The 26,647-nt window shown below is 40.7% G+C and overlaps 1 protein-coding gene across 1 annotated transcript; it reads right to left on the bottom strand.

Annotated features, from left to right (window-relative positions):
- Positions 1–5,958: 5,958 nt before the first annotated feature.
- On the bottom strand, positions 5,959–26,614 carry TRIM36 (tripartite motif containing 36). The gene is made up of 10 exons (XM_030467217.1): positions 26,521–26,614; positions 25,256–25,490; positions 17,485–17,810; positions 14,329–14,475; positions 13,153–13,248; positions 11,987–12,240; positions 11,216–11,340; positions 10,405–10,698; positions 9,821–10,118; positions 5,959–7,108 (listed from the first exon to the last, which is right to left on the bottom strand). Exons 1-10 carry the CDS (start codon positions 26,560–26,562, stop codon positions 6,754–6,756), a joined length of 2,172 nt encoding a protein of 723 aa, XP_030323077.1. The 5' UTR covers positions 26,563–26,614; the 3' UTR covers positions 5,959–6,753.
- Between the last annotated feature and the right edge of the window lie 33 nt (positions 26,615–26,647).

Below are 26,647 nucleotides of genomic sequence, written 5' to 3'. Positions count from 1 at the left end.
CAGCAAATAATGGAATTGCAGGGAATGAAAGAAAATTTTATGTAATTTTAAAAGTAATTAACCAGGTGTAAGAAAGTCACATTTTGCTTCTTCCACAAAGAAAGAAATGTCAACTAGTGACTAAGAAGTATTTCTCAAATAGATAACAAACATTTTTCGCAAATCAGAGCTCACATCAATGAGTGCTTAAGAACTTTAAGATTTTTCAACAAGCTATGCAGAAATTGGCAAAGCCAAACCTAAATTTTGTGTTACACATCGCAAGCGTGAGCAATACTGGTCTCAACAGTGAAAGCACAGTATAATCATCCACTGAGGCACACTGGGGAGTTCAAGCTTTTAATTTAATTTCCAGCATGTTGGTCTCTGCAGACAGACTTGCTGAACTTCATTTCAGCAGGCTGAGTATTGCTCAGCACAGAAGCTGTTGAGAATAAGAAAATGCTTTTTCTGGTCTTTGCTTCTCAAAGACTTTTGATTGTCACTCTCTAGCATTCATTTGCATCATGTGTGCCATATCAAAGGGTACAGAGTCACTGCAGCAGTGGCTTCACCACTACGTTTGCATTTCAGAGTAGAGCCATTTACTTCAGAGTAGCCAGCCCCTGTGCCTTTGCATTTCTTAAATGTTCTGTGGAGGACAGTACAATGCTACCAGCAGTACTGGAAAATACATTAAAGCCTGGGTTGGTCCCATGTCAAATAGCACCTCACAAAATCTCAAATGTGCCTCTCCGTTGAGAAATAAATGGGAATTTCTGAGACTGCAGATTGTAGAAAGCAAAGCACACATTTACTAGACTTCAGCTGAACAAAGCTGGCTCAGCCTGTCCCCCAGGAACTACTGCTACTGGCTGCTGAGAAACCATATAGCCTATTTCTCCTGACTATGTTGGTGTTCTTAAAATATAAGTGTTCTTAAAAATATTTCATCATATGTCCTTGCTACCCTGCTAATATTCTATTCCCAGCAATACATGAAACTGGTTTTATACAGGCAGGCAGCAGAAAAAGCTTCCTCCCCACAGGCAGATGTTTGGGATGTGTTTCTGCAAGCCAGAGATGCAGGGATCAGCCTTGAACAGTGCCAACATCATTCGCAGTTCCAGAGTGTTCTTACACATTCCAGTAAACAGCAGGGAGCAAGTTAATAAGCCTGTGTAATGTCTCTACGTTTAAGGAAGAATTATCCCATCAGCTAGGGTGCAGTTCCACACCTTCACATCATTTTCACATGTACTGGAGATGCATCACCACCACCATCCCTGGCCTTTCTGCCTTGTGGTAAATATAGTTCCTTCACCCCATACACCCCCAGGTGCATAGGAAAGGATCATTACCTTACGTAGGCTAAATACCTGGATACACTGAACGTATTTGGACCAGTAATATGCAAAATCCTTAAAAAGATGACCCTAAGAACAACTATCAGTATTACTTGAATGAGTCTCAGTGTTTTCTGAGCTTCCTAACAATTTCATGAGTAGCCATGTAACTTTTCCAGAATAGACATGGATGCATGCACAAAATATAAATGCATGCGGTCATGTCTAAAATGGGTAGGTTCAGTGATGAATGAAGTGCTGCTTGTTTTCCATAGCCACATCGTTAGTTCAGATCCCTGCAGTTCTCATATAAAAAAGACTTTGTGAGTGAATTCTTTATTTTTAATATTCATCATCACTTAACTTGGTTTATGAAGAAAAGATTATTTTTTGAAGGATTTTTTTTCATTCCACTTGTTTAGTTATGGCGGGTTAGTGGCACACTGCATAACTACGATGACCTGTTTATACTGCAATTATTCCTAGCTTAAAGTTCCTTTCTACCTAGGGCATTTTCAGTCTCCATCTGACAGGGTTTTTTTCCCCTCCTTCCTACATCAGAAATAAAGTGAAACGTTTTGGATAGTGTTATATTCTCCCATTTGTCCCTTACAAATATGTTATGGCAGACTGGAGTCAGGGTTAAAAGGGTTAAGAACAAGGACTAAGCCTGTCAAACCAGGCAGGCTAGCTAAAACAAATGGATCCTTTCAGGCTAAGTTGGATTTGCTCAGCATTATGTTTATGGTTCTGCAGCAAATACATAAAAAAAGTCTTATTATTTTGCCAAGGAACTAGAAATATCCTTCATGCCAAGTCAAACCTGCTTCTTTCTAATTTGGGACTCCAGTGCAAACTGAAGTTCTCTGTCACACAGACGTAAAGTTTGTTCTTCTGAACCTCAAAATAAGCTTTCATACAGCTGTTACCAAAGACCAGGAACCATCTCAGTCTTTCCCTGATGGCAAGCATCTGCGGAAGTGCCAGTCAGCTCTGCATTCATTTGCTGATGTGGCACAAAAACATTCTTCAGCCCTAGGCCCTTTTCAAATATTTCCTCAACTGCTCTTTCAGCTCTACAGTGTTTTACTTCTTCAGCAAACAAACCTGTCACTTATATCTTTGAAATACACACTGGAGGATGGCAGTCAAATGAAAGTTGAGAAAATACAGGAGAATACAGTAGTTTCAAACCTTCTGATTTCCCAGGCGTATCAGCCCTTCTCTCCTAAAGTTTACACACAAATATATATATTTATTGTGTGGCTACTTCAGCTGCAGCAGCAGAGCTCACAGGATGATCATTTTGGATACAGCCTTCAGCACTTGCAGGCAGTAGTCTTTAAGGCAGTAGTCTTTAAGGCAGCAACCAACACCAGCATAAGCTGGGACTTGACATGTCCTGAAAGCATAAACATTGACAAATGCAAACACTGAATCCCAAAGAGATGCAGATTTAACCAGTAGCAGCAATTTTCATAACAGGAAAGCAAGGCACATCCCCCCAACCTATCCCAGGTCTCTTGACTGGGCTGCTGAGGTTGGAGAGCTCAGCACTATCTGCTTCTTCCAATAACGAATGTGTAAGTTCCCTTGAAAATGCCTAAGAGATGAGCTCCTTCTGGATACTTATTTTCCTCCCCTGCCTGGAGAGGAGGCCTCAGGCACCCAAGTTCCTAAGATCAGCATCTTAAAAGCCTGATGTGGCAGTTAGTCCAAAAGCAGTGCTTTCTCCCCACAATTCACCTGTTGTCACCTCTTGTACAAAATATGATTTCAACTGGAGTACTTTGGAGCTGGTACGTAATAATGCAAATAGCCAAGCTACTGTATTTTCAGCATTTATTAAAAAAAAAAAAAAAAAAAAAAAAAAGACATCACATTTACATTTCAGAATATTTTTAAACAAGGCCCTTTTGTTAAAGCTTTTAATCTCTATAAGTGTCTACATGATTTACACCTGCATGGAGCTTTGCAAATCACAGTAGTCACCGAACAGCTATATTGCACAAAGATCCACACAATACCACACCATTATTAGCTTAGTCTAGATCATAAAGTGCTGTTTCATAGGAAGAAACTTGTTCTGGAAAAAATAAGTATCTGGACAGGCAAGTACTGCTGCACTGTATTTCTGAAACGTGACACTTCGTTGCAGTGAAAAAAAACCTGATGGTGTGTTGTCAGTGCCTCTGTCAGTGTGGGTTTATTTAATAAACCGGAGTAAGCACCATAGAATACTGTAATGAATGCATCCTAAATATTCAAGTAACACCAAACACTAAATCAATTTTTAAACTCAGAATGAGATAAATACAGACATATCAAAAGGCAGATAAATTTTAAAGTACTGTTGGTCTCCATCCAGTAGAGTAATTGCATAGCAGAGAGCATATTAAATGAATGTAAAATAAAGCCATAGTAGAAAAAAACCTTTCTTTTTAATTTCATATTTCCTTTTATATTCTCAAACTAGTAAAATTCAGACTTTTTAAAATTTATTTTTAATAAGTCTGAGAAACTTGTCTTCATATCTAAGATAAGGTATTCAATGTATAAGTATTTCCAGAAAGGAAAGGCCAAAGCCTATTGGTATTGATCCCGATCCTTATTAAAAAATTCAAATGTGGAACTGTGGAGTGATAATACAGCCATAAGATCTCTAATTTAGATCAGTTCCTGAAACAGGAGTAAAAAAATGATCTATTTGTCTGCGGAAGGTAATTTGGTCAGGGCACAACAAGCCAGAAAGTTCAGCCCTATAACCTATAGCTTTAAGAAGACACTAGATTTGGTAGATGAATGGACAAATGTAAATTACGCAATGGAGGAAGTCGCAACCACTGAAGAGAGAATCCTGGGTCTGATTGCAGACATGCTCGCCAGGAACACTGAAGACTAAAAGTAACTTAAGGGCTGCAGGAGGCCCTCAGCACTGAGTTATGAGGTAAATGAGCTGATGAAACTCAATTAAAAAATGCATAATAACACACAAGGTGGGGAAACCCTGAATGTGCACAACTTGTTTACAATTAATCATCAGGATTGTGATGGTTCTTCAGCACTGCAGAAGAAATTTTGTAAATATAAGCTTAGTATTTGGTATTGACCAAAAAGGCAAATACGGTTTTAGGACTATGGAAAGGAGAAAAACACAGAATTTTGTCATCCTTCACAGCAGATGAGTTTCTGTATGGAGATGCCCTTCAGTCAGCCTCAGAAAGTGAGAAGAGAAAGGGGCACAGCAGGATGCTCACAAACGTAAGGTGGCTCCCACCCAGCGAGAGAAAACACAAAGGGGAGGATATACTGGGAAAGGAAGGCCACAGTAACCACCTATTACAAAAACAAATGATTCAAAGGATAACTAGCGAGGAGCAACTTTCTATTTTTCCTGCAGGAAAAGTTCCAGAAGACACTGCTTCATATATGCTGCTGGGACATCAGAATGTTTCTCATGCAAGCACAGAACAAGGCTGTGGAACAGACTTTCACACAGCCCTACCACGACAGAAACATCTGCAAGTGAGACTCAGACCAGAGCTTGCCTTTGCGGGGCCTTTCTAGCCCCGAAGGGACTCTCATGCTCACCTTGGCACAGATGACATATCTGCCAGTTTCTTCTGATAGTGTCCACTGGAGAGAGGCTTAGGAGAAAGGACTCGTACAGGTCAGATAAGTACAACAGTTCAGACAGCAAAGCACACAAACTTTTGCATTATGACCTACATTCATTTAAGCATATTTTGACTTTCAGGTCCCATTTCGTAGCTCTACAGATGTATACATGTACATAGTAAGCATACTTCAAACACATTCATCAAGATACAACACTATCCCCAAATTAGAAAGCATATCCCCAAATTAGAAGGCGTATCCCCAAATTAGAAAGCACCAAGTACATGTAAGAAACATCCTTCACTTTAGATCCTTATTTTTCCACAACACAAGTCCACACTGCAAGTACCCAGTTTTTCTTTACCTACATTTCTATAAATAGATGCAGTCCACCTCCCATGTAACAGATCCTCCTGGAAGGCATGTCAAAATATAGGGAAGACAGGGAGGTGATTAGAGACAGCAAACATGGGTTCACCAATGAAAAATGATGGAGAGGGGAGTTTTTACAAAGACATGTGGTGACAGGACAAGCAGCAGAAGTTTTAAAATGAGAGAATGTTGATTTAGGTTACATTAATGGAAGAAATTTCTAACTATGAGAGTAGTGAGACAAGTAGTGAGGTTGCCCAGGGAAGTTGTGGATGCCCCATCCCTGGAAGCATTCAGGGCCAGGCTGGATGGGTCTTGGAGTAACCTGGTCTAGTGTCAGGTGTCCCTGCCCATAGTAGGGTGTTGGAACTAGGTATCTTTAACCCAAATTACTCTGTGGTTCTGTGAGTCTGTGAAAAAAAATTACTATGTGGTACAGTTTTTTACACAAGAGGAACAGAAATTTGATGGAAGATCCTTTAAGGCAGAAATTGGGTCTCAAAACCTAGTGCATTTTCAACATTCTTACTGAAAAACAAGCTGCTGCTATAAAAAAACAAAACAAAACAAAAACTATAAAGAAACAAGTATGAAAAGAAATAACCTGATTGGGTTTTTTTAAGTTCAAATATTATTACACACTTCAATAATTGCTTTTCTTTTACATAATTAACAGGTACTCTTTATTCAGACATGCAAACACTTCTGATTTTGGACTCTCAAGTCTGATGCATAAGGTCAAATTGCAATTTATATATTTTATATAACCTACAGTAAAAGTCTGGAAGAGTACAGAACCTTACCATTATGCCATCAACTCTATAACACCAGGTGTCAGAATTAGTTTTAGCTTATAGTCACATTAAAGGTAAATGACTTGAAATCAGATTCTACTTTAGTCTTGTCTTTCCCAGCACAACCAAAATTTTCAGATGCTTCTCTCTGCTTTATGTTGTATTTTTGCAAATGCTGTTTCATGCTGAAAGGTGCAACCCATGGTGCTCAGGGATTTAACTGGAAAGCATCTGACCCCTCAGAGGCACTCAGGCATATTTCTTCAAAGGACAATGGTAATCACAAGCTGTCAGCTTTGACTTAATTAAATGCAAAACTGTATGTAAGGATTTAAGTTAATGAAAGGCAGGCTTCTACCCCTGAAGAGTTAATTTTGGTTGCTAGTCAAACTTTTTTCTCGCTTTCCCCAGAAAGAAATTCTGTGGAGAACAGCTTTGCACATATCACAAGAAAGGCAGAAGAATTAGTGAAGAACATTTCCCACTGGTGTGGGAAGCATCTGGACCATTTGTTTAAAAAACAGTGTGGCCCAGCGTAAGAGCAATGCTTAGACAGAATGTGAATAAACAGGATTGAAAACTAAGGCAGAATTCTTCTGCTCTCATTCTCCATCTTGGAACAGCAATGGGAAGAGATTGATGGACTAGATGTCTTCATGGTATTCCCCGTATTTTGCTGTGATGGCTTCCTGAAGATGAACTGCTGCACCACCCATTAAGGCAAATGCTGGGTACATTATGCCAGAGCAGTCCACCTCACACTCATACAGGCATTTCATAGGGCCTGCATCATAAAACCCCACTTTGCCTTTGTCACAGTCAAGACAGATGCCCAAGCATGATGGCAGGGGAAGGATTCTGCTTTCTGGATCCTTGGGGGCAGCAGGTGTTGTGGGGATAAAGAACTTCTTCATGCCTAATGTGACTAGTGTGAAAGGCTGTGTTGAATCAAAGAAGGCATCTTCACTCCCGCTGTCATGACCACTGTCTTGGTCATACCTAGAACAAAAAAAACCCAATCATTTTCTTCAGTCAGTTTCTGAAGTGGGACTAGTGATGTGAACTGGAGAAAACCTTTTGTAAGATAGATAGGTAATACCACACAATCACCCATGAAACCTTGTGAGATGAAAATAAACCTAAGCCAGGAGGGATGAAGCATTTATTAAGTGGAGAACTCACTTGTGACACTTCAAACAATTACTAACAGCTAAATACTGATTTGGAAAAGGCAGCAGAAGGCCTTACTGAGGAGTGGGTGTAACTAAATGTCCTCATGCTAGGCAATCATGAATAAACCTACAAGAAGAGAAGTAATGTAGTGAATTCATAAAGTCATAGAGTAGTTCTAGTTGGAAAAGACCTTTAAGATCAAGTACAGCTGTTATACCTAGCACTACAAAGATATGTTTAAACATATGCAGAGAATCATGGAATGGCTTGGGTTGCAAGAGACCCTGGAGATCACAGAATCATAGAACTGTCAGATTTGCAAAGGACCTTAAAGCTTTATCATCCAGGTCCAGCCCCCTGCCATGGGCAGGGACACCTCCTACCAGGAGCCCTGTCCATCCTGGCCTTAAAAACTTAGAGGGATGGGTCTCCCACCACCTCTCTGGGCAACCTGTGTCAGTGTCTCACCACCCTCATGACAAAGAACATTTTCATAATGTCTAATCTGAATCTACCTAACTCTGATTTCAGTCCATCCCCCTAGTCCTACCACTACCTGAGATCCTAAAAAATCCCTCACCAGCTTTCTTGTAGCCCCCTTCAGATACTGGAAGGCTACAATAAGGTCTCCTCAGAGTCTTCTCCAGACTGAATAACCCCAACTCTCTCAGTCTGCCTTCACAGGAGAGATGCTTCAGCCCTCTGATCACCCTCGTGGTTCTTCTCTGGACACACTCCAGCACGTCCGTGTCCCTCCCATAAAAGGGGCTCCAGAACTGGATGCAGTATTCCAGGTGGGGTATCACAAGAGTGGAGGAGACAGGGAGAAACACCTCCCTTGACCTACTGGCCACACTTCTCTTTATGCATCCCACGATACAGTTGGCTTTCTGGACTGCAGGAGTACGCTGATGGCCCATGTTGAGCTTCCCACACAATAGTACCCCCAAGTCTTTTCTAGTGCCAACCTCCCTGCATGGGCAGGGACTCCTTCCTCTAGACCAGATTGCTTAAAGCCCCCATCCAATCTGGCCTTAACAATTCGAGGGAGGGAACAGTTTCCCTGGTCAATCTGTGCCAGTGTCACATTACCCTCCCACTAAAGAATTTCTTCCTAATGTGTAACCTAAATCTATCCTCTTCTAGTTTAAAGCCATTGCCCCATATCCTCTCACTACATGCCCCTTCAGGTAACTTTAAGTTACTCTCCCAGACCCTTCTCTTCACTAGACTGAAAAACCTCAACTCTCTCAGCCTGTCTTCACAGGAGAGATGTTCCACCCCTCTGATCATTTTCATGGCCCTTGTGTGGACATGCTTAAACAGCTCCACGTCCTCCTTATGGAGACAACCCCAGAACTGAACACAGTACTTCAGGTGGGGTCTAACTAGAGTAAAGGGGTTCAAAGAAAACAGTAAATAAATGTAACATTACTGCTGTCTTACAAGTTTTCCATGCCACTGCTGACTTGCATTGTCTTTACAATTCACAACATAAAAAGCAATGTTTTAAATTTGTTTGTATTTCTTGGGGTTTTAGGTTGCTGGGTTTTTTTGTTGGTTCTGGTTTTGGTTTTTTTGATTGCTCTGCCTGGAGGCCTCCCTGACCCTCTGTTTCCCACCTGGTTAATGGGGAAAGTTTGTAGGCAGATTTTTGCAGTCTACACGCTTTTTGCCCCAATTCTGGCCCCAGATGAAGACAGACCAGAGAAGCACACATACTTCTGTGCAGACAGTCCCTAGCTAAGTTTGTGTTTTTAGGGTGTTTGGCAAGAGGTTGGATGTGTGTCACTTAAAGTATTCTAGATATTTGTGTGGATTAGAAAGCAGGATCTAATTTCTCACATTGCAAAAAGTCTCCATCTGACTTTAAGCAGCTCAAGACACTGGTATTTTTACACTTTCAGTATGCTATACAGAAGAAAGCCAATACATATGTTAGAACCTTGCAGAAGTTGAGTCCCCAGGAGATAGCCTCCAAACTGCAGTTCCCATACACATCCAGACTTCCTACAAGTGTAATTTGAGAGCTGGAACTCTTTCTGCTGGTTCATCCACTGAACTTTGGCTTGTGCTCAGCAGCATTCCAGTACCATACACAAATGTGTAGCCAGATCTGGAGTCCACAGTGACACAATTAACAGCAAAGATACATAGATAAGCACAGTGAATACTGTACCTCTGAATGGCTGCCAAACGATATCACAAGGGAATTAAGGCAGTCTTACTACTGATGATTAAGCACTGCTTCAGTCTTGCCACCAATGACTTTTTTTTACCTTCTTGCTTTAAATGACATTTCTTGACATGTATGGGAACCCAGTTTCTTTCCCAAAACAAAAGAAAATAGAACTTGGGATAAGAACATCTTTCTGATAATAGTAAGGGAAGGACAGGATGAATCCCTTATATCCTTTAAGCCACTTTCCACTAGTTATGTTCTCGTTTCCTATTTGAGACCATACTCGCACTTCATTTATTTTTCAAAAAGTCATTTCCACATATAAAATATATTATTAAGCAAAATCTGCAATTTACCTGGGGCTTGTCCCATCATGGGTATTGTGGAACAATTTCTGTATCTTGTTGCTAGAAACAACTCCCACTTTCACCAGGTATGAATAGGCTTCCACATGGAAAGCCCAGAAGTGCTTTCCTTTGGCAATCCCAGTGTCACCAATGATGTAATCCAGGGTTGTGTAGCATCCAATCTGCATGCGCTCAGATCCCAGCAGTAGAGGAAACCCAGCCCTGCTTTCCACAGAAGTTCTTCTTGAGTTCAGCAGGAGATGGTCACTGTTGTACCCGCATTTGTCATCAAAAAGGAAACTGAAAACTGAAAAACAGATTCCCCCAAAATTTCCTTAGTTAAATATTTGGCCTTCTGCGCTTACAAACTACATTTACATCACGCTGGCAATAGAATTTCTTGCTTTTAAAGGCTATCAGGAACATCATGCAAGGTAACATAGGCTCAGTATGCTACTTAATTAACCTGTTTGTTAACAGTCCTTCTGAACACTTATGCAATCAGTAGAAATCTAGGAGCCACTGGAAACCACCTACAGCTCCTAACACCAGCAGACACAGATTCAGCACCTTGTAGACATAAGAACCAATACCTGGAGCTGGAGGTGTACGCAAAATAACTTCTGGGCTCCAAGGGCTACAGATGGATCCTTTATATCCTCGAACTCTAAAGGCATAGCTGCTGTCTTCATCAAGATCAGATATGACTTTGCTCTTGCTGCAAACTTCAATCTCCTGCCACATTGCACTCTCATCTTCTCTATAAAGCTTTCGATACTCAAGAACATAGATATCAGCTGATTCTGTCTTCCCAGGTGATTCCCAACTTATAAGAGCTTTGTTGTACATTCTGCTCTGCCCTTTATTGATTTCTGGTATTTCTAGACCTGGAATGTCAGAGAGGAAAAAAAACCCTCATATTTATAGATACATATTGTTTTAGAATTAACCATACCTTTGTCAAGTGTGTGGAGCACAGTGTCTGGGGAAGGGAGCAATCTTACCCACTCAGGTAGACAGGTAAAGAGTGCAGATGAGGATGGTTCTATTCATGCAGTTAAATAAATCTCCTACTCTCTGTTTTTATTTTGAACATTATAATTTGGGGGGGCTTTCTGGCAGACAAAGAAAAAAAAAAACCTTTCTGTTATGAAAAAAAAAAAAAAAAAAGGCTTCTAGGAAGACCTAGTGTTAACTACAGTATTTTGGAAGCCAATGTGAACTGGTACTGAATGCAATGACTTCTTAGCTTCTTTACCAAAACTGAAGGTAGGATTGCTGCCAGGTAATACCTTGTGGATCACGGGGGAAGGGAAAATGCAATTCATGAGACTGAGTTCTGCAACTGAAGCCCTGACTAAATTTTGCCTCTTTCCAGAGAAGCCTTTGAAGCTCACAATTTACCATTGGAATGAAAGGACAGGTCACCAAGAGCTTCTTCTTGTTTGGCTATGTCCACCACAAAGTCTTCAAAGGTAGTTTCAGCTGCTGGCCTGAAGCTCTTCAGTGATTCAGTAGCTTTTTGGATTCTAAAATCACAGAATCAGAAGGGCGGCAGAAGAGAGAAGGAGTAATTCACATACATGCATTCCTTAAAGTAAAACTGCTTTTCCTTTTAAAAAAATCCTCCGTTTTCATCTACTTACTGATGTCTCCCAAGAATTTCTCTCTCTAGAAAGAATTTAAATGCAAAATATAAAGTCCTTTTATACATCAGTGTAAGGACAACTAACTAGTAGTCCTTCGGTTGTCAGAGCATTTTAACAATTTGGAGCATTATGTTCAAAGAAATAAAGTAGGTGTGAAGCACTAATTGAGAACAACTATTAAGATCAAAACCAGAAGAGACCTATAAGATTAACTTGCAAATACCTGATACAACCTCTGAGCAAAGCAATCTGTCAGTGAGCTGAATGGGCTACCCTTCCACTGCAGTCCCACTGAACAAGGCTGGGCACTGCCCCAGGACACAGCCCCCTCCCTCCTGTTTCAAGGCACACTGTGGCAGAGCAATTTCTACTCAATGGTACCAGGACCACTAGTGAGACTCTGCAATAGAAAGTACTGCCTTCAGTACTTTGCCAACAAGTGTCAAAAGAATATGACTGACCAGACATCCTGGAACAATAGCTGTACCTCAAACAGAACATAATATTCACAGTATTCAGAAGATACCTGACATGAAGTTGTTTTGCTGTCTGAACAAAACAAGAGGGATCGGTTTCCTTAAGCACTTCTTGTGCATATCCCACAAGGCCATTATTTTCCAGGAGCCCCTGATATTCTTCTGCTTGTGTTTGCAATTTTTCCAGCCTTAAATTCTTAGAAACTTCAATAGCCCTAAGAGCTGCAGATTTCTTCTCTTCCAGGACATGAGATAATTTCTCAAAACTCTGCAATGCTGCTTCTTTAGCTCTTTCACTGTTACACTAAGAAGGAACAAAAGACATTTTAGATAGATTCCACAGCACTGTGACTTTTGTACATAAACATGGTTAAGGTTGTTGAAGATAATAGTGATTTAGTCATCCACTTGACAGAGAAGGCTAATGAGCTTTGATTTTAGAGCTCTTCAGCACTGAAAATAAGATCAGCACTGCACCCAAGCTAGTATCTTAACACAGAGAACAGAGTAGGAAGTTACTCCTCTGATTACACCTCAGGGTACAGCTCATGAAAAAGCATCATAAAAGCAGGTCAGTCTGACATCTGCAAGCCCAAGAGGTAGGTGCTTTTCCAACCTGTCCCATCACCTGGAACTAGGGCTACAGCCCAATTTCTCTCATGCTCTCAGAACCACGGTGTTATATCTGATTAGCACTCTGGATAAAAGGAACTACAAACTAAGGAGACCATATCAAGATATGAGCAGGGCCAGGAGTTCCCGCAAGTTCTGTCACTGCATTTTTCAGCTTGTATGCAAGCATGCCTCCAGTTCTGAACCCTCTTCGGGGAGATTTTGCCCTTAATTCTGACTCTGCTGCAACAACCACAAGGTAAACAGCCAGTGTAAACAGTGCAGTACCATCAATACACAAAAGCTTTAAGTCTAACTCACCTCTCTTTGGTTAAAGTATCAAATAAGCTTTGTTTCAATTAGATTTACAGCAGCACCCGAAACTTAACTTCACTCTCTATGTTGCCCAGATTTCCCACATTGTCAGGTCTAGGGCTTAGTCTGTGTGATTCAGGACTAATACAAACACAAATTGTACAGAAACTGTGTTACTGCCAGACAGAAAAAAACCCAAAACACTTTGAAATGCTCCACTGAAAACAAGCACAGTCCCTGCCGTGTCCCTGCAAGGGCTCTCCCGAGATGACCCGCAAGTCCCTGTTACCTCTGTTTCTTTCAGCAGCAGACCCAGCTGTGTGATGTGACCTTTCACCTGGCTCTCCTTGCTGATGAGGTACGCAATATCTTTTGAAAGCTTCTCCTGTTAAAATAAAACAGCAGGCTGGCAGAAGAAGAGTATCCACCCAACCCAACAACAAGCACAGGCAGATGATCCAGCAGCTACCACTCAGTTGATCCAGTTACAAGGACAAGAGCCTGCCAGCAGTCAGGAACAGCAGTCCCACAGAGAATTGCTTTGGTGATGTGCAGTGACTGCACGGGGGCACCACGCCACTGCTCTCAGTAGGATTGGGGGCACAGCTTATAGGTACAAGAGGTAACAGCCTCAGCTAGCTCATTCTTCCCCAGCCACAGGACTTACCCACTTTTAGGCTAGGAACATGAGGCTTGAGGAGGTTACTGACACTTACAAAGATGCCTTGTTGGTCATTAACTCATTTGTAGTAAGATTTGCTAGAAAAATTAGTGGTTCAAAGCATGATCTGATGAGTGTCTGCACTTCCTTACTTGCAAGAGTCAACAGCTATACAGGAAAAGCCCTGCAAACAGGCAAGGAGGCCAAAGAGCACCAGGCAGGTTGGTCTGGTTTTTTTTTTTGTTTGTTTGTTTGTTTTTCCCTGTAAGCAAGAGAGGAAGAAGAGGAAGAAGAGAAGGTAGAAGCAACTGTTCTTTAATAACAAAGAAATGTTTGAAAGACTTCCCTCCCTGTTGTACTGTGGTTAGGGAATCAACAGCTATACAACTTCGTAAACATAAAAGGTCTCAACAGATAGTTCTAAAGCATGAGCTACCCCAAGCCACAGGACACCTACCTTATCACACAGGACACTTACACTTATCCAGAGTAAAAGATAGATTGCCAAGCGTTACATGACTAAAGCTTCTGCATTGGTCAGTACTGCTGTACAGTTGGCTAATACAAGGTGAAAACACTTAAAAACGGTTATGTTTCAAGCCTCAGAGAAAGCACATCTTAGATTCTCAGCTGTGCACCATGTCACATTAATATATACATTAACAGATGCTGCACAACAGCCCTGCCTCTTTCAGTGTCTTCCACACACACATCCTGGCCTCCTGCCAGAGAGCGTCTGCCCTTACACCAGCAGCTCAGTTCTCTTACCCCTCTTAAGGCTAGCCCAGCAATATTTATTTTTACCTTAAGGGTTTTGTAGGCAGTGCTCATGGTTGTCACTCTATGGTTTGCATGACATCCACTTAGTTTACAAAGATGACAAACAGGCCTTCTGCAGATTTCACAGTACATGTTTACCCTCTCCATTTCATGTTCAGGACACATCAAAATCTGGAAAAAAAAAAAAAAGGAGCAGAGAGAATGCAGATTTCTTCCATAAACTGAGGTGCTCAACAAATAATCAAAACATCCAGTCATCTCACAGCACTTATTTCATCAATTGATTTTTATATTCAGTTTAACATCCACTTGTTATATTTTTCCATACCAGTAAAAGCCAGCAGATGAATACAGACAGTTTCACAAGGCTTACAGTGTAATGTCTGTATATACAACATGCAGCCTCCATAGTGCAATCACCATTTCACTAATACCCGAAGATGTTTGCATGCATCCAGCTCCATACACCCCTATTAAGAGTTCTAAATGCAGTATGTAACACACACACACTATCAAATTTATTTGTCCATGTTGGCAGCTCTTGAAATGGGTATGAACTGTTTCTTAACACAAAAGTTGACATAATAGTGTAATGATTTAAGTCTAAACTAGCCTCTGATCAGCCTCAAAGCCACTGCTCTTTAAGCAACAAAGAAAACGCAGCCTTCACCAGCAGTCACTGCCCTCTTAAAGACAAAAGGCTTATTTCAGTTTTTCTGTCTGACTCCAATTATAAGTTTTTCATACTGAGCACTAATTCTAGCATCAACTTAAACAGTGCTATGAAAAAGCTGGTGTTCACAAAAAATCATCTTTCAAAAACTGAACATGTTGAAATAACTGCCTGAAGAGAAAAAGAAGGTACTGGTCAACTCTGGGCTCAAGCAACCATCTAAAGGAAGTGGGGGAGGGAAGCTGTTTAAAAATACATAAATAAATGTTTTGCCTCATTCCAGAGCACTGAAAGACAGTATTTTAGTCTGTCTACTCCATGTTACTACAGAAGACCTCCTGAGAACTCTTTTCAGCTTCATGTCAAACACAAGATAGCAGTGTTTACAGCAAACCTTTGGAAGTATCACCTTCTAATATACAGACACACACACACACACAAAAAACAAACAAAAAAACAAACAAACAAACAAACAAAAACAACAACAAACAACAACAAAAAAACCCAAACAGGAAAGGGCACAAAAATAGCAAATTGTGATTACCATAAATAGGGACACACAAAGCTAAAATTGCAGAACATCTCTGAAACCAATTCTCAAGCCCCAAATGTCATCTTAGGCTATGATACAGAGCCCAAATACACCAATCTCACCTAGTGCCTTGCTACATGACCATTAAGCAGAACATGTGATAAATTATCCTGTTAACATTGCCTGTTAGATTTTGGGGGGAAAAGGAAGGCAGGGAAAAAAAAAAAAAAAAAAAGTAAACTTTCAAGAAAACCTACTAGGACCAACAAGGCGAGCAGACATCTCCAAAACCTGCAGTCCTGCTAGTCTATGGAAGCAATTTTCCTACAGCAGTGCACAGTCACACAGAAACCATATATTTGCATTCATTCTCTCATATAAGCAAGAACTCCAGCCTGCAAGCTAGAGACAGAGGGGGTCAGCAGATTACCTTGTCTAGTTCTCTGAAAACTTAAGAACAATCAGCCCAGTATGTACTTCTCCCATCCCCACTACACACATTACAAAGTGCTCTTCAGTCTGGTTGTAAATTGAAGTGATGACTGAGAACATTGTTTAGGAGATCAGCAAATACTCCGTGCATTTAGTTCAGGTCTCAACAATGCAGTGCAATGAGAAATGCGCTCCTCCTTTTTTACATTAACCTCAAATAGTGCTCAAAAAGTCTTTCTAAAAGCAGAGTAAAGATTGGTTTACCATTGATGGGAAGTTTTTTCTACAAAGTAGATGTATCAACAGTTGATTTAAAAATATTGTACTTTTTTTTTTTTTTAATAATAAACCTGTCTTCACATGTAATTTATAAAAAACTAAATCACACAGGCATTTGATATATCAAGGTCAGGATGATCTGTGGAGGAATTCCTGAAGGACCATGGACAGCCGGCACTTATGGCCAAACCAAGCTTTGAGGCTTATGAAGCAGACTGAGGCCTTTGGTTCTGAGAGCAATAAACAACTTGTTCTTGAAGAAGCAGTTTTGCTGATATGAGAGCAGTACTGTAAAAACAGGATAGTGATGTAGCCAGCTGTGGTTCTGTGAGTGCTATGGAGACTGCAGCATCTGCAATATATCGTTATGTAAACAAGGGCTCTATATAAAGCGGTGTGAAAATTAATAAAGCGAGCTGTGCGTTCATCATATTGGTGTGCTGCAGTCTCCATAGCACTCTTCCCGACAATGATCTAAACTACTTCTCCCCTTTTTGTTCTGCTTTAGCAGAACTGCACTGACTTTTAAACCCAAATGCAGTCTGCATGCATTGTACAGGCTACCTTTCAGGGTACACAACATCACAAGATGCCTTTGGCATTTTTAAGTAGCAACATTGCAGCAGTGAAGGTTTAGATACCATATAAGCAAAGTTTTTAACAAGACGTTCAGCATTTTAGATCAAGAGCTGGAAGACAGCAGGCAAACTTTTACCTCACTTGCTTATCTAATAAAGGGACATTTCACAAAGACAGCATTTTTAAGCACTGTGTAGTACCAACTGAACTCCAGCTTTTGCTTCTGCTACATTCGAGGGAGGAGAGAAACATGTTTTGCCATCAATCAAGGTAAGTCACAAAATACCCAAAAGAAAGGAGCTGGGAGCAGACCAATTGTGTTGAGATTTTTAAGTTTACAGCACGCTGGCATCCTCCTTGACCCAGCTTTTGGAGGAATGCACTGCCATTACAGATGTTTGAGATCATGAAGTCTTATCCAAAAAAACATTACCAAAATCACAAATAACACTTCCTAAAGTAAAAAACCTTTTTTTTTAGGGTCTTCTTCACATGTTCTCAATGTCCTCCTCAGTAACGAACATGTCAGCATCAACAAGAAAACAAGCTTTTGGTTCACTCAATAAGTAACAGCAAAAGTTGATAAAGCAATAATGGTCCTAAAAAGCAACTATCATTGCACAGGTATGTCTGAAGCTATATGTGAATGCTGCAATCAGACTTCTGTAAGATACAGTATACTTACCTTGGGTCTGAAGTTAGTGGTTGGTCCTACATACTCATGCTGGGCTTTCACAGTGCCCCAAGGATGGTGTATTTTGAAACATTCATTGCAGTAGCTTGCACTGCAATCCATGCAGCTCTTTGTGGACTCTTGAGGTGGAGGTTTGCAGAAATCACACATAATGGCAATGGCTGCCCTGGCTGCCTGTCTGTATCTTTCCACAATGGTTTCCAAAGTAAAGTTGCGAAATAAGCCATTCATGCCACGTTCTCCAAGATCAATATCCCGCTGGCAACCCGGACAAGGAAACAGACTTGATCTAGGAGTCAGTGAATTGCGTTTTCTGCCTGTGTAGACACCAAATACTGATTTAGGAGGAGCATAAGCAGATGTTTAGATTTTAAAGGTAGAAGCACAGCAATTTATGAATGAATTCCAAACTATGGTAGCACATCATACAGACCAGTACAATACCAATTCATAAGCAGTCTGCCAAGCCAAAGAAAATATATTTGCCATGACAAGGTAGTGTAATGTCTGAGTCCAGGGGACATCACAAACTACCACTGTAAAATTCAATCCTTTATTAAGATGAATTTAGCTGTTCTAAACCTATTGATACTTCATCTAGTTTTAGATGCACTCAAGCCTCAGCCTTCTGAAACACTCAACACAAAACCTTCCGGAAACCAGCTGGATTCAGGCTAACTGGTTGCCCAGATAGAGATCAACAGCTTCAAAATATATTGAAGATGCTTATTCCCAGAGTGAGAGTAGTTATTGCCTGATGAAGATAGCCATGTTCAAGTTCCCTGAAATTTGCTGTGCCTGAGTCAAACTTATTTGGCTCATCCCAAGAGGGATCATAAAACAACATAGAGAAAAACAAGAAAACTACACATTTGCAGTATTAAGTCTCAGCCAAATCATTTAGTCTAAATACACAGAGGCTGACTTAGCCTTTGATTAATGGTGTTAATAAAGGAGGGATGCTAAGTAAGCCCCGTATACCAAAGGGGATGCTGAGATGGTTGTCTGAGAGGCTCCTCTACTGTGAATCAGTGTACAACAGACCAGCACTGTTACAGAGGGCACAGGTATCTCTTTTCACTTCAAAGGAGGACACCTGAGAAGCTGCACTCCTACCAAACAGCTCTGCACAAATTTTCCATCTCAAAAATAGAGTGACCGAAGGCTCCAGAAAAGCTGTCAGCCTAAGGAGCCTGTTCAAGAGGACAGCTCACATAGGCCCCAAAGCTATTTACAGGGTAATGCTCTTGAAAATATCAGAGAGGGCACCCCCACATCTCACTCATGAAGCCACAGGGCACAACTATCTAAAAACAGTCCTTTATGCATTTCTGAAGCAAGTTAAGCCAGTGTTTAAGCTTAATAGGTATCCTTTCAGCTTTCCCTTAGAAAGAAACAAAAAACATATCCTCTGTATCTGCAGTATGGTTTTAAGATCCATTTGGGGAGACTGCCTGTAGATATAACTAACAAATTTGCAAATGGAATTACAACTTAAAACTGAATTCTTATTACTGTAATGGGTTCCTCTTCAAAAATTTTTTTCTCATCTGTATTTATATTTATACAGCATCTTCCTATCAGAAATGTTGATGTTTCACTTCTTTTTAAAATGTTCTTTGATGCTCTTTGAAAGACATGTGCCCTGTGCTGCTCTCCTGCAGCTGCATCTCCCAACAAACCATCCTATCGTGCCCTTTCCCGTCTTAAAAAACCCCCAAGGCAACACTTTCATAAGGACTTACTACTTTTTAAAATCTTTGAAATGTGCCCCATGGTACACATTACTATCAGCTAAGCATGATTAAGTGAGTGCAATCTGACAGTCTCAAATGCAGCTGCTCTCATGCCTTTCTGTAGTTTGTGAGCAGAACAAGCAGACTACATTTACAGGACAGTACGGGTGACACAGGGCACTGGTATACAACTCTCTGGCTAAGGGAAGCAGAGATTTTTTTTTCCTTATTGCGTATTTTTTTAGTACTTACTTGAAGTGAATTATTACTCAAACTACATATCCTAAAGCACCTGTAACTTGGCATACAGAGCAACATACACATGCAATGTGCAGCAGCAGTGAAAAGCAAACTGTATTTCCAATGTACACTCCAAGCTAGCACTGCACACAGAACACAGATCTTCTACACAGACTTCTACAATAGCCTAAACAAAAAGATGATTTTGCATGCAGTGCCATGCAGTCAACAGCTACAGAAAAGAATCTAGAGCACTTCAGTCTCCTAAAACTATGAAAACAGAGACACAGTGGTGTATGTACAGGGACTGCCTACAGGCAGTACACTACAGCAGAGAGCAAGCAATGACAACACAAGGTAACATGAAAAAAAGCAAACATGGTGCAGTGGTCAAGTTTAAAAATACAGTCTGAAATTCATATCTAGTAGCATGCTTTTGAAGTCTGGCCTAAGTGGCTCAAATGTGGTAAGGGGTGTTTGTGTAACTGGAAGGTGAACTCAGCTGAAACCCAATGGAGGCCTTTCATTCTGCCCATGGTGGACCAAAACGAGACTGCCATCACGAGCCATGCACTGGACAGACTGGTGACATTCTGCTTATGGAAAACAATCCAGTATCAAGGAAGGCACCTTCAGATGTCTCATCCCTTTTCACTGCCAACACTCTTAAGAGACTAGGATTGGGTTTTTTCCCCATTTTATACCGTGGAAGTTTACCCACTAAGCCTTTTGGTGTGCCCTGCCACTAAAATACTTAAAGTACAGAAACATTCTATTTTTGCCTAGCCAGTTAGAATATCAACATGCAGAAAGAATCAGACTGCCTTCTGCTTATAGGACTTATAGATCTGCATTTTAAGAGGAAAGCATTGATGGACTGATGGAGAACCTGATGCACTATCTTTCCGACTGTCTCAGGTTGTTTAAAAAAATTGAGTTCTGCTTACATATTAAAAAAAAAACAAAACAGCACAATGAAACACCCAAAAAATATAATAGAAGACTAAATTCCACAGATTTTGTACTCAGGTTAGGTGCACAGCTCAGAGAAACTTAGCTTCTCCCTCTCTTTGATATTTTGCCAATTTTTAAAACACCACTCCACTTGAAATAATAGCTCAATCAATAACTAAAACATTAGTCCAACATAGGCTAAAGTTCCAACTCCAAACTCACAAATACTCAGATACAGCTTGCAAAGACTCAAGTCAAAGAAAAAAGCTTAAGTATGCTTTTTAAAGACAATGTCTAGATGTTTAAAGAATATGTTAAATGTTGGAAAGTCCAACTTGCAGCAGATGATTTGCAAAGGGATAAGACATCTTAAAGATAAAACTGTGTTTTCCAAGTAAAGATCACCAGAATGTTATGGTTATGGAAGACATTTAAATGAAATGTGAGAGTTTAAAAATATAAGGATTTTAAAAGTCAACTGGATTCTCGTAAAAGTTTTTAAAAAACAGAAATGTGGACAACCATCCCTTGAAATTCAGGAAATTCTCTTGGATGGATTTTTAGGGATAAAGAAAAAAGAAAAAACAAAGAGGAAACAAACAAGCAAACAAAAAAAAAAGGGGGAGAGATGCCAGTAGCTGAAAAATGTTACTTTCAGATACCTTAATATTCCCCAAATTAAGGTTAGTTTATGAAAAAAGAGCAGATAACAACAGCTTTCCAAGAGCTCTAGCAGTCAGTGTTCTACAGTATCATTATTTTATGATGCTTCAGTCTTCATGTGAGGCAATTTAGAGCTCCCCTTCCAGTTAGATGCTTTGTCTTCCACTGAGTGTGAAATTCAGATTTATGTTTAGTTCAGCTCATGTCTTTTTTGAAAGACACTATATTACCATGGATTGCTCATGTGCCTCCCAGTAAAATTTTAAAAAATAACAAAAAATTAAAAATTAAAGAAAAAAAAATACAGTAAGTAGTTATGTGAACAAGCCCACACAGCAGCTCAGGTATTCCAACTAGCTCAGTTTTGAAAATCACATGTATTTAAAACAAAAAGATGCTGGCTATTCTTCAACCTGGCTGTCACTAAGGACACCAAGCATTATAGGTTTATAAATTTAAAATATTTAATTTTTCTTCTATACTTATGTGTCATGCTAAACTACATAATGTAGAACTACCTTAGGTTAACATGGCATAAATTTTTATCTGCTTCTTTATTAAAATTAAGAAGGCTTAAATACAATGAGGAGCCAGTACTGCCTTCCATTTAAGTGACAGCCAATCAGGACCTACTATAAAGATCAGTCTAACAATTACACTTCGCTACTTGCAAGACATCAGTCCTACTGAATGGTGAGCGTGTAAACTCTTGAAAATTAAAAAATGGCAGGATAGAGGGGCATGACTCAGGTTTTTGTTTTATAGGGAAGAGAGAATGTGAGTTTTTTCAACCATCAATGTATGCTCAGTGATGCATACAGACAAAAAAAAATTAAAATCCAACCCTTAACTGAATTCCAGTCCAGTTGACCTTTAAGTCAGCATTAAACAGAATGAAAAGCTTTCCTTATAAAAGTCCTTTGGTGTACCTTTGCTCACTGCAAAAGCAATTTTGTGGACTTGACCACTGACAAAAAGCTATATGCTAAACAACATTTAACTCAATATCTAACTGCTAGACTAGCTCTAGCCAGTACAAGAAGTGAAGCATTTCTACCTCTCCACCCAAAAGACCTCCTCTGTGAGGCTGCAAACAATGAACAGAAAGTGCTTAGAAATGAAAAAGTAAGATATACCACTGGTTTACAATGGTTCAAATGAAAAGCATCAATTGTTTTCTCTTGTGGCTGTTAACCTACCGCACGGCTGAAAGGCAAGAATGTTTAATGTCCATGAAACAACTGTAGTACTTAAGCAAAAGGGAGAAAGAAGAGCTGGGGAGGGGGGTGAGGGAACTTAGGAAGAGATACTTCAAACATTCAGTTAATGCATCTTCCGTTCGTGCTGCACAAGTGTCAAACAGAACCACATTACATACTTTGTTCTAATTACATCAGCACTGTAATTAGAATAACATTACAGAAAATGAATTATCAATAAGAAAAATCCTTTGCTTTTATTTTATATGCAACATAATTTAAAAATAAAATTATTTTATGTACATCATAACAGTGGGTTTTTTTAAACCAACAGAATAGACTTTAAGAAGCACAGACATTCCATTTCAACTGAAAAATAAAGAGTATTACCAGTTCTAGCCTTTCTGTATTAAGATAAATTGTCTTTGTACATGCAAGCTGTGTGTGCACAACAAATACAGAATGTGGGTATGTTCCTTCTGGCATCTCAAGCATTTAATTGCCAAAAATCATTTTAAATAGATGATGTTCCTCATGAAGTTAGCAGGAATTCCTTAAGTGAAAAAAAGTAAATGAAGAAACACAAAGCTGGCAGAAGGTGACATATGCATTTTCAAATCTAACAATAACGTCTTGACAGTTAAATGCCTTGCACGTGACTACTAGACATTTTAGTGGGTTGTTACACATGTGAGGCCTCCCTTTGGATATTTTCTTGTATGTTTTCTCTCTTAGAGAGCTGCTTTATTACAAATTCTCCTAAGGATCACAAAACAAATTGAGGAAAGCAATGCACATTATGGCTATTTCAGATGCAAAATGAGAATTGTACAAGGGTTGGTTGCAAGCTGGTTGAACATTACCGGTATCAAACATCTGAGAGCACATCTTACATCCTACATAGCAGTGGAGCTGTAATGCCTGTAACATTAGAAGCAAAGACAGTATAACCTGAATATCCAAATACACTCTTTAAAGCTCCCATTTCCATATGATTTTCATTTTGCAAATCTGAACTGTCTGAGATGGTAATTTTCCTGTGATGTGTATCTGCCAAATGCTTTTTGGGGGCAAGAGTGGGAAGCCCATTATTTCCAAGCCTCAACACTAGATTGTCACTCATCCAACAGGTATGAAGTCTTTAGGAAAGCATTCATCTCTCTCTATGAGCATGTCAGATGAGGAGATCCCACACATAATTTTGAATCATCTTGCTAAGATGGTGGCAGATGATTGTGGATGTAAAGATTACAACCCCTGCAACAATTTCTACATATACATATTGCAGGGGCAACGAGAGTACCAAGGATGTTAAAATGTGAAAGAATGGCAGCCAACTATGGCAGCACTGTGAAGTGACTTCTGCAAACCTGGTAGTAAATGAACGTCAGGTTCCCAAGGGAGCTCTTCCTCCACCACGTGCTAGCCATGCCATGCTAGGTCACTACTTCAACCACCCAAGGGAGAGCAAGCTGTAAGGCAGCTTTAGATGGGAGAGAAAGGACTGAGTACCTCCTTACTGACAGTAGCATAGATGGGCTGCTCCCCAGGCTGCTCCCTCCTGTCCAATACTGACACCTTGAGAAGGCACCGTTTTCACAGGCACATCAGCTCGCCCACAGGGCATCCACCACTCTCCAGGAAACCAATCTAGGCCTTTGATGTTTCACATTGTAAAAACATAAAGTGGACAGATGCCACAGAACCCAGAGACCCCTTCAGTCCATGTAAAAAACGACATGCCAGATCATACTTGTGTAAAAAAAGGAACAGACTTCGATTTGGGAGAAGGTAGTCACCAGTCGGCTCTACTCATTCAGACTTCACATAATACTGCAGTTAGAGAGGGCTTAGAAAGCAGCTGCAGTGTATGTGTATGTGTATACAGCTAAACAGTGGCGCTGTGCATACTGTGTCCAGAAAACTGGACTGTAATGAGGATAACTGATTATTTGGTTTGGGGATTCCCTCAAATCATATTAGCCTCAAGCAGCCAATCTACACCAAACACAGCATTTCCCTAGCAAACTAATTTGAAAGAGTACCTGTACCAGCAGCTCAGGGGTTCTTTAAAAGAAGCAGATGAAATAAAACATTGGAACTTTGAAAACTGGGAGGGATGAACATTAGTAGCATAAAACACTAGATACAGCTTTAGGGTTTGTCTCATAGGTGGCTCTTCCAGAACACAACAGTGTGGTTTTAAAGTGGATAATTATGACAAAAGGAAGACTAAAAGCCAAGATGAGGTCTGTTTCAAGAAGTATAACATGCACAAAGTACTTCTGAAGTATCTGTATAAAAGCAAATCAAATAGTCCACGGATTACACAGGCATCTGTAAGAATTCTACTGATGTTATATCTCAAAAAATTCTACTAGTGTTATATGACAAAAAACATTAGGGGTCCTACATCTAAGTGCTCCTAAAAGCTTTAAGCAGACCACACTGAAAAAGACTGTAGCACAGGCTTCTCACAGTCATCTGTCCTCCAGTTCTGCAGTCGTACAATGACCATCATCTCTGGAAAATTATCTGTTGTAAGCATAATTAAACAGGTAAGACATTTGCAAAGTCTGCAGAGGCTAAGAAGGAGGCTGGAACTACTGAATTTGGACTGTCCAAAACTTGAGAGAACCACCTCAACAGTACGACTGACAGGCAATCAAATTGCTTAAATCTACATTTTGAAGCTATTGAACACTTCAGCATCTTGATGTTACTGAAACAGAGGAGCAAAGATGCCACAAGGATGCCACAAAGACGGATCTATTCTACATGAAGTAAAGTGCATTGTCTTTACAAATATTGCCATTGTTCTTGCCACAGAATGCACAAGACTTACACTGTCTTTAAGTCATCTCTTTGGCTGCCTCAGGAGTATCGGGAAGACATTTTATCAATGCAGACACCATTCAACTCAAATGTAATACATAAGTTATGAAAAAGTGTAAAAAATCTGATACATACCTGTTCTAGTAATCCTGTCAATTCTCTCCATGCTAGAAGAAGAGATTTTAATTCGAGGGCTACTCTGATTAGAGGATTCAGAGCCTCCATCAGCAAAAGAGTCTTCAAATGCAAAAAGTATTTCTTTCACACATTTGTGACAAACACTGTGCTGGCAAGGAAGGATCAGTGGATGGGTAAATAATTCTTTGCATGCTGGGCAGATGAGCTCTCTTTCAATGCCCTTAATGGTAACCTTCATGACAAAAAGAGGGAAAAACAGGTGTAAGCACAGTAAACATGAGCCATCAAGAGTGTACAGCTGTATGTCTGTACATCACTAAACCCCAGCCCAGTACTGTAACCACTGCACACAGTTTTATTTTGTTTGAGGCACTCCTCTGGTTAACACTGCAAACAAGTATCAATTAAAAATTTATGAAAGCAGTGACAACATTCATTTCAACTGAAATGAGCACTGCCACTAGGCAAACTCAGTTCATCTTTAGGTCATGTCTGCATTGCAGGGGAGGATAGGAAGGGAGTAGTCTTGATTCCACTTAAAGACCTAGGGAAACAAAAGCAACCATACTTCTCGACAATAGGAATCCATACATCTAATCTAACTTAGCTGACTCTCTTGCTTTTCAAGAAGGGAGTTAAAGGGTAAAAAAAATAAATAAAAAATAATTTTTAAAACTGTTTAAACAACAGGCCTTTCTGCCATGAAATTCACACTTAACAACTGAAGTCTTAGCTTCAATAGCCTAACAGTTCGACTCAGGAACATTATTTATCTATTTATTTATTTATTTATCTGCTGCACAAAGAGCAGCCCGTAGGTCTATGCAGCTCTCCAGTAATTTAATGACCCCGCAGCCATCTGGCACCGCACTCCGGGACCGCAGGATCTGCTGGGAAAGCCAAGGGCCAGGGGAGCGCCAGCCAAGCATCAAGTGGTGAGCGCAGCAGGCACCGGCCGCACGGCGCCCGATCGTCCCCTCCTGGGCTGTCACCCTTCAGCCCGCCACCCGATCAGACCGATTCACTGCTGAGCGCCCGGAGCGGAGCCCCTGCTCTCACCCAACCTCGTTTGCAGATCTCCGCGCCCGCCCGCCGCTCCGACAGTGCTGCCGCCGCCAGTACCGCTCCCGGCCGGCCGAGGAGGAGAAGCTGCCAGCGGCCACCGGGGGAGCGGGGGCAAACCCACCCACACCCACTCGCACCCCCCACAGTCTTCCCGCAGCACAAAGCGCAACAGCGTAGGGAGGGGCGGCCGCGCTCACCCGGCTCTCCACCCGATCGCTGTCCAGCCGATCACCCTCCATCTCCGCGCCTCCTCCGCCCGCCAGCTCCGCCGACTCGGCTCCCAGCCTGGCGGGGAGGGTAGGCGGCCCTCCGTGGGGCGGGGTG

Source organism: Calypte anna, chromosome Z (assembly GCF_003957555.1).
Source record: "Calypte anna isolate BGI_N300 chromosome Z, bCalAnn1_v1.p, whole genome shotgun sequence".
Classification (NCBI taxonomy): domain Eukaryota; kingdom Metazoa; phylum Chordata; class Aves; order Apodiformes; family Trochilidae; genus Calypte; species Calypte anna.
Note: the sequence above shows the minus strand (reverse complement) of the source record. Positions and strands in the feature narration are given on the sequence as shown.